Source organism: Lotus japonicus, chromosome 6 (genome assembly GCF_012489685.1).
Source record: "Lotus japonicus ecotype B-129 chromosome 6, LjGifu_v1.2".
Lineage (NCBI taxonomy): Eukaryota > Viridiplantae > Streptophyta > Magnoliopsida > Fabales > Fabaceae > Lotus > Lotus japonicus.
Genome location: NC_080046.1, coordinates 6,419,064 through 6,430,291, shown reverse-complemented (window position 1 = coordinate 6,430,291; position 11,228 = coordinate 6,419,064). Strand labels below are relative to the sequence as shown.

General features: G+C 36.0%; 2 protein-coding genes across 15 annotated transcripts; one reads left to right on the top strand and one right to left on the bottom strand.

Moving 5' to 3' along the window:
- The first annotated feature begins 2,504 nt into the window (after positions 1–2,504).
- LOC130721877 (uncharacterized) lies at positions 2,505–6,141 on the top strand. 14 transcript variants are annotated; one of them, XM_057572471.1, is made up of 7 exons: positions 2,513–3,126; positions 3,244–3,326; positions 3,599–3,613; positions 5,005–5,183; positions 5,266–5,393; positions 5,483–5,555; positions 5,667–6,139. In XM_057572471.1, exons 4-7 carry the CDS (start codon positions 5,058–5,060, stop codon positions 5,796–5,798), a joined length of 459 nt encoding a protein of 152 aa, XP_057428454.1. In that variant the 5' UTR covers positions 2,513–3,126; positions 3,244–3,326; positions 3,599–3,613; positions 5,005–5,057; the 3' UTR covers positions 5,799–6,139. The 14 variants fall into 14 exon arrangements, 11 of the variants coding, with proteins under 11 accessions (XP_057428457.1, XP_057428456.1, XP_057428455.1 ...); XM_057572470.1 differs by having other exon boundaries at positions 3,835–5,183; XM_057572469.1 differs by having other exon boundaries at positions 3,599–3,640; positions 3,835–5,183.
- Positions 6,142–7,765: 1,624 nt separating this feature from the next.
- On the bottom strand, positions 7,766–10,866 carry LOC130724789 (protein FAR1-RELATED SEQUENCE 5-like). Its single transcript, XM_057576070.1, has 6 exons — positions 10,795–10,866; positions 10,431–10,533; positions 9,042–10,289; positions 8,352–8,421; positions 7,979–8,041; positions 7,766–7,865 (listed from the first exon to the last, which is right to left on the bottom strand). The coding sequence occupies exons 1-6, from the start codon at positions 10,864–10,866 to the stop codon at positions 7,766–7,768; spliced, it is 1,656 nt and encodes a 551-aa protein (XP_057432053.1).
- Positions 10,867–11,228: the final 362 nt, after the last annotated feature.

The following is an 11,228-nucleotide window of genomic DNA, read 5'->3' as shown; positions in this document are numbered from 1 at the left end:
ATTCAAATATTTTCAATATTTTTACGTTATAATTATTTAAATTACTAAAAAGAAACAACATTGAGAGAAGGAAAGAAAGTGACATTTGATTTTTTATAACTAAAACATTCAAGGTGTAAGTTTGATAAAAGAAAAAGGCTCAAAAATAAATTAATTGATATTAGGTTGTATCTTGAACCAAGAATTCTACAAGGCTCATTGATGCTTTTTCGGAGGATTATACGACTCATTGTTTTGGAGGATATAGCAATTATCTTTTTTTCCTCTCATTCACGATTTCAAATTGCATTGTGAGGAGAGGGGGTTCTGACTCTGTTCATTTGACTTTTCTTCAACTTTTCCAATTATTAGAATATGAGATAATTTGGTGTCTTTCATTAATCAGTAACAAGAGTCTTGAATTATGGCCTTCTTTTCTACTCATGAGATCTTAGAATAATCTTTTTACTAAAAAAAATCTACTGTAAGACCACTATGAGAGAGTACGAATTTAAAGATAATTGAAAGAGAGACAAGAAATATTTTTTTAGGGTAGACAGACAAGGAATTTGGTGTGTCGTTTAATGGAAAGTACATATCTTTTTTTCATTTAAAAGATAGTAAGTCAAGCATTATTCTCATATTGTTATGCAGTTTTTACTTATTTTTTCAAACCACGATCAAATAGAGATTTGGTTTTATAACTAATTGGTTTGAATATGAAGGACCGGAAGCTCCTCTATTCGGTATGGTTTCACTCTTTGATTCATGAATTTGCTTATGAGAACCATCCAGGAAAAGCACCAAGATTCTTAAGCCTTCTTTAATTTGTACAAATAAGATTATGCATCAGGCTTCTTTCAAACATTGAGTTTCTTGATTTCAGCCTCTCAACAGTCCAATTCTTAAACTGTGGTTTCTGAATTTCATCCTCATATGAAGTATTTTTATTAATTTGATGCAAATAATCAAAGAAGAAGGAAAACATATAAATGTTTGATGGATTCAGATGGCATTGGTATGAATTTTGAGGAAGCTTTTTGCTTAATTAGTTCTTGGTATCTTCGTCATTTAAACTCTAATAACTAGGCTATCCTCATGAAGTCTAGGGACATTTTTAGTATTGGTTAACTCTAATATTTAAACCATGTTTTTTATTTATATTGCTCGCTTAATTTTATTATGTATATATCAATCTAATATTCGCAGGTTATGTGATTTAATAAATAGTAATCTATACTTTTTCTTTACACCATCTAATACAACTATGCGCAAGGGAGAGATAATAATAGAATAGTGAGAAACAAAGATATAACATGAGATAGTGATAGGAAAATAAGAAAGAGATGGAGAGAAAAAATAGGTGATTTTTTTTTTTGCAAGGAGCTGAAAATTAAATTAAAGAAAAGTGAGTATACATATAGGTGGTGGCTAAGTTTATTCTAACTAAGTTTCTTTCAAGATGATAAACACTTACATGCTTGACATGATAGCTGCAACAGAACATGAATATTTGAGCTATAACTCTGCCTTGCGATCTTGAAATCTGAGGTGAGTGATTTACAACAAAATTTTGAACGACACTAAAAGTTCAGGAATCCTAAACCACAAACTATTATTGAAAGTTGGTACTCCAATCATGCTTTTGAGAAATATAGACCAAACAGCATGTTTATGCAATGGAACCAGGTTAATTGTGGATGACCTTGGTGAACGTGTTATTGGTGCAACTGTTATCACGGAAAAAAAATGCTAATGACAAAGTGCACATTTTAATAATAGATTTGATTCTTTCTGATTCCAAATTTCCAATTAAATTCAGAAGAAGACAGTTTTCAATTGCAGTATGTTTTTTGCGATGACCATAAACAAAAGTCAAGGACAAACACTATCTCAGGCTGGGCTCTTTCTTCTGAGGCCCGCCTTCAGTCATGGTTAGTTATATGCAACTCTCTCTATAATACGTTAAAGAAAGGGTCTTAAACTTTGCATACGGGATGAGTCGAGCAAACAACAAACCAATGTTTAAGGAAGTTTTTAGAAATGTTTAATGTACACAACACAATTTCATTTGTTTATTCAATTTTTCTCTTCATATATAATAACAATGTTGACTTATATACGATTGACTTATTTATAATTTAAAAATACATATATATATATAAACTAATTTATTTATTAAAAAATTCCAACACAAAATTCCGTGTAACGCACGGGTTATCGCACTAGTAATAATAGGTAGCAACCGAACTTGATTTCTATTTTTCATAAAAAAAATCAATAATATCTTATAGCCAATCCATATAGTCAGTTCTTTTTTTTTTTTTGACAATATCCATATAGTCAGTTCTTATTTTTCGTATTCAACAAAAAAAAAATTAGTATTTTAATTTTTTTCATATTTAACCGAGATAGTCTCCTACGAAATCTCTCTCCTATTTAATTTCACTGCTTTTTCTCTCCCCATTATTCCCTAATTTACTATCATTTTATCCCAAAATCAGTTTAAATTTCAAATTGCTTCATTTAATTGCTTCTCTCTCTTTCCATTATCCCGTGATTTTAAATTTAAATTGATTTCACTCGGTTGTTTCCAATATAACGCTGCTCTCTAGACTGGGCGAGACCTGGAGTCCCTCGCCCAGGCGCGCCAGTCCGGGGCGACGTGCAAGTCAGGAAATTGGGCCTTCTCCCGGGAGGCTCAACTGACCCATTAAGAGAAATTAGGGGCGCCAAGCCCAACCCCCACATCTATAAATAGGGGACGGTTACCAATTGTAAGGGACTTTGAGCTTGAGAAATAAAAGCTTGAAATTCAGTTACTTTCTCTCTCTAGATTCTCACATCATGATCATCACACTATGAGTACCGTACATCATCTCTATGTTCTTGGATAGAACATTCTCTTTTTTTTTTTTTTTGATGGAAAACGCTTCTCTCTCTCTCTCCTTTTCATTTAACCCAATTTCATCATCCCAATATCTCCATTGTTTGTCTCTCTCTCAGTGTTAATTTTTCCTCCATCTTCTCTTTTTCTCTTCCCATTCGAATTACTGCAACTCGGCCCCTCATCTTCTCTATTCAATTGTCACGTTTATAGCCAATAGATGTTTATGTTTTACCTCAAAAACCATGCCAATTTCAAATGTAATCTTTGGAACCCTCAATATCTTTTAATCTCCTTTTTTATTTTGTTATCTGCGCCTTGACCCCATTTTCTCCCTATATAAGGGCTTTAAATCATTTGTTCTGCTCATTCATCAGCTGTTTTATCTCCGCCCTTCTATCTGCAATTATATTATTTGATTCTGGGAAACAACTGTTATGGGCAACAACAACTTTTATAGGTAATAAAACTCATATCCTGTAATTTATGTTTTATCTTCTATCAGGATATATGTCACTTTTGTGGTTTATCTTAAGGAAAGCTGCACATTGATATTTGATTGTTTCTTTCTTCCCTCTTCAATGGTTTGACACATTTGGTTGGATTTGATTTTTTGATTGGGATGTGAGGATGTGCCTCATTTATCCTACTCCAATGATATTCTTATTTTCTGCCTATATCCATTCTTTTAATTTCTTCAACCTAATTGTACCTTTTTTGTGGCTGGTGCAGCATATGGACAACAAGGTTGGTTTTATTTCCAAACTGATGTAGGTATGGATTATTTGTTAACTCTTTTAAGAGAAGAAATTAAAATGAAAAATCCAATGGGTTACCTATTTGCTTCTAAGATTACCATTGATATATAGAATTGAAAGTAAAAGTCTTTGCTAACTGGCTTAATCTACTTTACTCGCATAAGTTTGTTCAATGCTTGAGTTATTTATTCCTGTTAATTGCTCATCCAGGGGTACTAACATATGGGAAGATTGGAGAATGGGGTTTTACAAGTGATCTTATTTAACAGGCCCTTCTCCAAGAAACCTTTTAATTACCCTTTCATAGAGTTCTGTATTTATGGTTAGTCCTTATTCTATGAAGTTTTTGAAAGAGTATTTTGCTGGCACTTATTTTATTCATTCTTTTATGTTTATTTTTCTGCGTTATTTGGTTCTTTTAAAGGGTGATCAATGTGACTTCAATATTTTCGTTACCTTTTGTTCAGCATCCAAGAAAGTTGGCTATTGGAGAAGACTTCCATTGTTAAGCTACAATGTGAAGACTCAACATCCAAGTTATATTCCTAAAAATACTCCCTCCGGTCCTTTTTATAAGAAACACTTTGCCAACTTTTTTTTGGTCCTATTTATAAGAAACACCTTAATAAAATTAAGTCAAATAATCAATTCCAATGCAAAGAGACATATTCCCAATGCAAAAATTTGGAGGGAAATTGCAAGCACCCAATAGGCATGGTCAACATTTATGGTAATTAGTGTGATTGTTCTTGTAAAAAGGAAAAAACATCATTGGAATTAAACATAATAGTTTATTTTATAAAAAAAATATGTTTTCTTGGTTTGTGTGATTTGGCCAAGTTTTTCTTATAAAAAGGACCGGAGGGAGTATTATTCAAGCAATGGCTACGAGGATTACCATGCCTCACTTTCATAAACCAATTATTGAAAAATTTGAACCCACTTCTATATACACATAACACACAATTGTATATTCCTGCAATATAACCTCTGATGGCTTTTATAATCATTTTATTCAGTATGCTTAATTGAATTTTGTGACTTAAGTTCTTATCAAAGTTAGTTAGTTTATGTTGCTGCTCTCCATGTGTTTCATAGTTTTTTTGGGTGCCGTAAAGTTTTTATAAATTAGAAGTGTTACAACAAGATAAGCAATCTTGAGATTTAAACCAGGGAAATTTAAAGATATTAAGAGAAGTTGAGTTGAATGTTTTTATTTTTTTATAATCAAAATATTAATTGGGATATCAAATATAATATCAATTTTCGCTGTGCAGCGCATTTCATATATAAAGCCATATTTTATAATCAAACTTTATACTATATTCGCCCAATAAAGCCATCTTATATTTTTTTCATAATATTCTTATGTTTCAACAGTAAAAAGAAAGGAGGATAATTAACCGGTGATTATGAGGTAGATTTATGTTCCTATGAAAAGTGAGTCTGGTCATTGGTATTTGATGGTAATTTCTATTGTGGATTATGCTATCTATTACTTTGATTCCCATCTCAATGTGGATGATGTACCCATTAGATGTGCAAGCATGCGAACAATGGTAATTACTTGTCTAACTTCAATATCTTACTTGCATTATTTATTCACCTTCAAATTTAATGTTTTTCTGGTTATGTTGGCAGTGTGATACACTTATGCAAATGATGAGTACATCAGGCGGATATGTTGAAATGGATTTCTTCCGAAAAATGTCAGATTTTCATTCATGGCAGCTGAAGGAAGCAAGGGGAATCCCCAACACTTGGAGCAGGTATGTGTAACAGTAATTAATGGATTATATAGAAATCCAGCAACTGTTTGTGTACTTTGTCTAATTAATTCCTCCTGTTTAGACTGCAGTCATGATTCAGCGGTTTGGGTGCTGAATTGGCTTGAGATGGGAGCTGGGTTTAGCCCCAATCACAGTGGATATGTAAGTAATTCTTAACACATGTACATGTGGCTGTTTGTTTGTGCTATTTTTCCAATTAATAACATTTGTTTTAGCCTCAATAACATGATGTTGTTTATGTTTATGTTGTAGCCGAATGATTGTGCTGTGCGTTTGAAAACAGGCACTAGTCTTTTATCTGGAGATCATAACGACATGAGGAGAATTTTTGAAGAGAAGGCTTCCTTGCTCTGGACCAGCCTTCATGTTGCTGATATAGATTGAGGCCAGCACTGCCAGCACCTTTGAAGTTTTTTGTTGTTTGCTAATGTTCAGCTTGATGTGGCTGTGGAGGAGGCTAGTGCAAGTTGTGGAGAATATGGTTTTTTGTTGTTGATTTACATGTTTTTCCACCACATGAGTATTTTGTCGCAAATATGTTTTGTTGCCTGTTGAACCTCTTGTAATTATGCCACATTTGGATGATTGGATGATTTTGTGGTAATACAATGCATTGAATTTCCTCTGGTGGGCAATGCATAGTATTACCACCATTTGTCGGAACATATGATATGATATTATTGCATTTGCTGAGTACTTATAGTTCTGAGTAGTAGTGACCCATCCATATACTGTATGAGTGCTTGTAGTTCTGAGTATGCATTAGAAAAAGTGACCATTGGGCTATTTCTATTAGTTTTATTAAATGTTGTCTTCGTGACCCATTAAACAGTAACAAAAGAATGTGAGTAGTGGGCCGCCTTGGCCCATTAATTTTTTACAAAAAAATTTAAGTAAAAGTGAGTAGTGGGCCGACTTGGCCCATTAAATTTTAACACAAAAATTTGAGTAGTGGGCCGACTTGGCCCAATAATTTGTTGACACTAAACCATTAATAATAAGGATTAAATGCAAGGACCTAAGTGCAAAGTTAAAAATTATGTGGCTTTGAATGCTGATCAGCATGTTAGAATTTCAAAATTTTAGAAACTTGAATGCATGGTCAGGTCAGGCCTAATTTTTTCACCGTTTCCCAACTTTATGGTCAAAGTTGCTAACCGTAACTACCATACCAAAACTCATTCAATTTTCCATTAACAACCCATTAATTCTTATAACTACTCCCCCACCAACAAACCCCTTCTATATAAACCCACCCTCATTCATGTCCCTTTCAACCCACCCACACCCTCACTCACGTCCCTTTCAACCGACCTACCCTCACTCACAACTCAATTCCATTAGAAAAAATGGTCAGCTCTACATATGGCAAGATCAAGGAGGAGCCAATTGAGGTTCATTCAGATGATGAATCACAACATGAGGAAGAGATGATCCTGCCGGAGGTCCAACAACCTGTTGGACATGAAGAGAGAGAGGGGCATGGTCCTTTTGTTCCTTCTTTCACCAAGGATATTACATATTCTCAAGCTTCAGCGGACCAAACCTTGGTAGTGAAACTGATTTTGTCATCATCTCATTAATTTGTGCATCATTTTATTTTTCAGCATCTAATTCAATTGTGCTCAACTTTGATTTTTAGTGCATCCCCGCAAGTTTTGTCATAACATGGATGTCACGAAGGTATTCACATGTCCATTTGGAAACCACAGGAGGGAGACGTTACAATGTGAGACTCATTTGGCACTACGATAGTGCATTCACGTGTTATTTTGGGGGGACAGGGTGGTATGATTTTGTGTCAGAACACAATTTGGATGAGGGTGACAGTATAACGGTTAGGCCTACCAAGTTTTGTGACACTTATGAAGTCGCTATTCACTACCACTACCGCCGTCACTACCGTCGTCGTTACTGAACTTTATTGTAAACCGACATCCTCGCCGCTTTAATTTAAATTTGTCAGATGTAGTTTAAGGTTCCGTAGTTTAATGTTTGGTTGTTCAAATAAAATTCTCTTTTCATGCATTAATGTTTCGTCAACATTTTATAACACGATTTTAAAAAGTATGGTTGGATTGCTGCTGGGCTACTCAATTTTAAGGCCCAAACAATATACTCATCCAAAAATGCCAGCCAAAACATAACAAAAATCTGGAATCACCCTACTTTCTACTTTCTTTGGATTGTTTGGGCCGGTTTGGGCCACTAAATTTAAAGGCCCAATCAATATCTTCCTCCAAAAAATGCTAAAATAGAAAAAAAAAAATTACAACCTGTTAAAAAATAAAAGCCTAATTCGTGAAGTGAAATAGGGAATTGTTAGTTACTAAACAGAATTATAATTATAATTAAGGCATGTCCACTGGTCCAGCACATTTTGAAACAGCATTTTCAAAAGTCACATAAACAGAAACGATACCACAAATGAAACCAACAAGGGTCCACATACTAGAATTATTACAATTCAAACAAACCAAACACACCACAGCTCATCAATGTATTAGCTTATGATCCATCATCAAACCTAAATGAAATTACAAATATATGAGTAAGGTACAAACAGACCATCTCCAACCACATCTCCAAGTATGCACTTCAACTGCATCAATGCTCCAGCAGCACACCTGTTACAATACAAAGATCAAAATTAATTATTACTACTACAATTAATTAATTGGATTGTGTTTTGGAAATTGATATGTCAAAAGGAAAAAAGAAAAGATAGAGCCTCAACACATGTAAACCCAACTAGCATCACAATTATGGACCAAAACAGAAATATTCTCACCTCATTGTGTTTGTCTTAGGCAAGTTTTTCGATTATGCCCCGCATCACCGCAAAGACCGCAGTGGGTAATACGTCTCCCCTCTCTACTCACTCCAGGTGCACTATCCATGCGTTTTTTAACGTGTTTGAGGGGGTCACGCAAGTACCTGTCAGGATCATTATCCACCCTTGGTACAGGTTCTTTTACTACATCATCACTTTTTCCATCTTTCTTTCCTGTTTCAAAACAATCTCATTTGTTTCCCGAAACTTATCTGGTGCTCTACAAGCTGCTTTAGCCATCCTCCTGCAGTTTTCCCTCAAAACGTGAAATCTACAAACATCCATTGGGTCCCATGAAGCCAATTGTTCCCCACGCAAGTCAAGACCCTCTTTTGCTGATTTGGTCCATCTCCCCATAATTAAGGTTGAGGGAATTTCAGGCAGGTCTAAAAATCTGCATACAACAAGAATGTGATCGCACGGAATACCATGCGATTCCATCCTCATACAAGAGCATTTAAAGACAGCACTTGTTTGGCACAATGAGACAACCCATTTCCTACTAGACAAGGAGACATGCGAGACAAAGTAAATGATGGAACTTGAAGTCTCCTTGTAAAGATCCACCTTTAGCATCATTGACCGATGAAGACCCTTAGAGATAAGCTTGAAAATGCTATTTGTATAATGGTTGGAAGCGGACCTTTCAAGTCTCTTTAGTTGGGTTTGAGGAACATGGTCTCCGTGCATAGATGCAAAATCAGCCTCAAGTTCCCTTTGTCACTGTTAACTCAAATATCGGTTGAAATTGTGCGTAAAATATGTCAAGTTATTCCATGAGTCCACAAACTTGCCAACCTGGGCATGTAATCCCTCAACCTGAGTGGTCGTACGGAAGCCCGCAAAAAAGTCACCCCGCATATGTGCAGTAGCCCACATCTTCTTTCGCGCATACAAGTCTTGAACCCATTCATTCTCTTCACATCCACATTCAATCACCATTTCAGCCCATTTTTTCTCAAACTTAGCTACTTCAAGATCCCAAAGCATGCATCTAGTAAGTATTTTAATGAATTTTGGTTCAGCAACATTGCTCACTGCATTCCGGAGAAGATGCCAAGCATATAACCTGTGATGAGCATTTGGTAAAACCTTTCTAATCGCTTTTTTCATTGCCAGATCTCCATCTGTGATCACCGACACTGGAAACTTCCCGTGCATTGCATCCAACAAATTCTGAAGCAACCAAACATATGTATCCTCTTGCTCATTGGAAACTAGAGCAGCAGCAAATATAATTGTCTGGTTGTGATGATTAACCCCAGAGAATATAACAAGTGGCCGCTTGTACTTGTTCTTCTTGTACGCTGCATCAAATGCCAACACATCACCAAACAATGAATAGTTGTCACGGCTGCAACCATCACTCCAAAACAACTTGTCTAGCCTTCGATCCTCATTATAAGTGTGTTTCCAAAACAGATCAGAATCTTTCTCCTTCAACTTACGTAAGAAACCAATGACACCTCTCGCATCACATACTTTGTCCTTCTTCTTTTTAAATCGTTCATTGTACATTTGTCTCGGACCAAAAGGAACATTGTGATATCCACCCATCTGGTTGTCAAACACACCATAAGTTTTTGGAGTGTTGATTCCTGCTATCCTATAGCAATTCAATTGAGTAATGTCAGCCTCATTCATTTTCCAATGGGCAGGTGCCAGTCCAATCAAATTGTCTCCAACAAGCACATGATTATGGTCATCACAAACAAATTTAACATGCCAACGGTTGTCAACCTTGAGAACATGGAGCATGCAATGAGCCTTACACTCACATCTTGTGTCTTTCTTCGGAAAACGCTTTCTCTTTTGACCGGCATTTCCATCATAGTCTTTCCTTTTACCCTCTCTAAAGCACACTAATGTTTGTTGAATAACATCTCCATCTTTGTTCTTTACTGTCCTGCACTTTCTAGCAGCAAATCCGTGCATCCGAGCATACCAACTATAGAACAAGTAACCAACTTCGCGATCCGGAAAGTGATATCTAAGAATGTCATTCACAGATAGTTCTTTGAAAATTACACCCCCCAAGTCTTCTAAACCATTGATAGCAATTTCAGTTTCAGCCGTATCATGAACTTGTTCCTCAACAGCTTGTTCATCACTCCCATCTTCTTCATCGCTCCCATCTTCTCCATCACTCCCATCTTCTTCATTACTACAATCTTCTTCATCACTCTCATCTTCTTCATGTTCTCCAAATGACCCTTCTTCCTCTTCACCAAGAGAGCAAGCTGCCCCAGTGAGATGATGTTCTTGCACTAGAACATCTTGTGCATCCTGGCAGGCAGTGCAATCAACCAATAAAAATTAATTTTCACACGCAGCAATGTATGTAATTTTCAGAACTTATTTTTCCACACAAAGCATAACACAGCTATGGAATTTTCAGAATCCTTGCTTACAAATTAACAACCACAACTTAAAATGATAGGTCAAATGCAGGTATCAAATGCAGGTAAAACACAACTTCCTAACCCAGGTATGTAATTTTTAGAACTTAGCTGCTAGAAGACAGGGACCAGGGGCATTAGTAGTTACCTGAACTGGGGACTGCAGTGGGGGCTCATCATTATGACAGTTGGATCGAGACTCCTGGGTATTAGAAGACATGATCAACTCCAGCAACCGACCCAAAAACCTAGAAAGCAAAATCAGGTCTCCTGTCTCCCGCTACAGTTCAAACCAGAACACACGATGTCAGTAGCAATGGAGGAAAACCCTAGAATCAGAACACACGAGGGCCAAATCGAAGCAACCATGAAGGAAATGGATGAGTTTTACCTAATCGGAACTCCAACAGAGAAGAATCGGGTTTGGGGATGAGGCTACATCATCGTTGAAGGTGTGAAAAACGACTAGAAGGGGGGGTTGAATAGAGTTTTGAATATAAAAACTTTCCCCTTAAGATTTAAAGTAAATCTTTTCGGTTTCTCTGAGATAGAAGGTGCAGCGGATAAAGATAGAGAGAAGAG

What these genes read in the sequence shown, in the direction of transcription:
- LOC130724789 (XM_057576070.1), bottom strand. Translation starts at nt 10,866, where the DNA reads ATGTCTTCTAATACCCAGGAGTCTCGATCCAACTGTCATAATGATGAG. An exon ending in CACTGCAGTCCCCAGTTCAG is followed by an intron (nt 10,534 to 10,794) that starts GTAACTACTAAT and finishes ACTGCCTGCCAG; the next exon opens with GATGCACAAGATGTTCTAGT. An exon ending in AGAACATGAAGAAGATGAGA is followed by an intron (nt 10,290 to 10,430) that starts GTGATGAAGAAG and finishes TCAATGGTTTAG; the next exon opens with AAGACTTGGGGGGTGTAATT.
- LOC130721877 (XM_057572471.1), top strand. Translation starts at nt 5,058, where the DNA reads ATGAAAAGTGAGTCTGGTCATTGGTATTTGATGGTAATTTCTATTGTG. An exon ending in GTGCAAGCATGCGAACAATG is followed by an intron (nt 5,184 to 5,265) that starts GTAATTACTTGT and finishes TTATGTTGGCAG; the next exon opens with TGTGATACACTTATGCAAAT. An exon ending in GCCCCAATCACAGTGGATAT is followed by an intron (nt 5,556 to 5,666) that starts GTAAGTAATTCT and finishes TTTATGTTGTAG; the next exon opens with CCGAATGATTGTGCTGTGCG.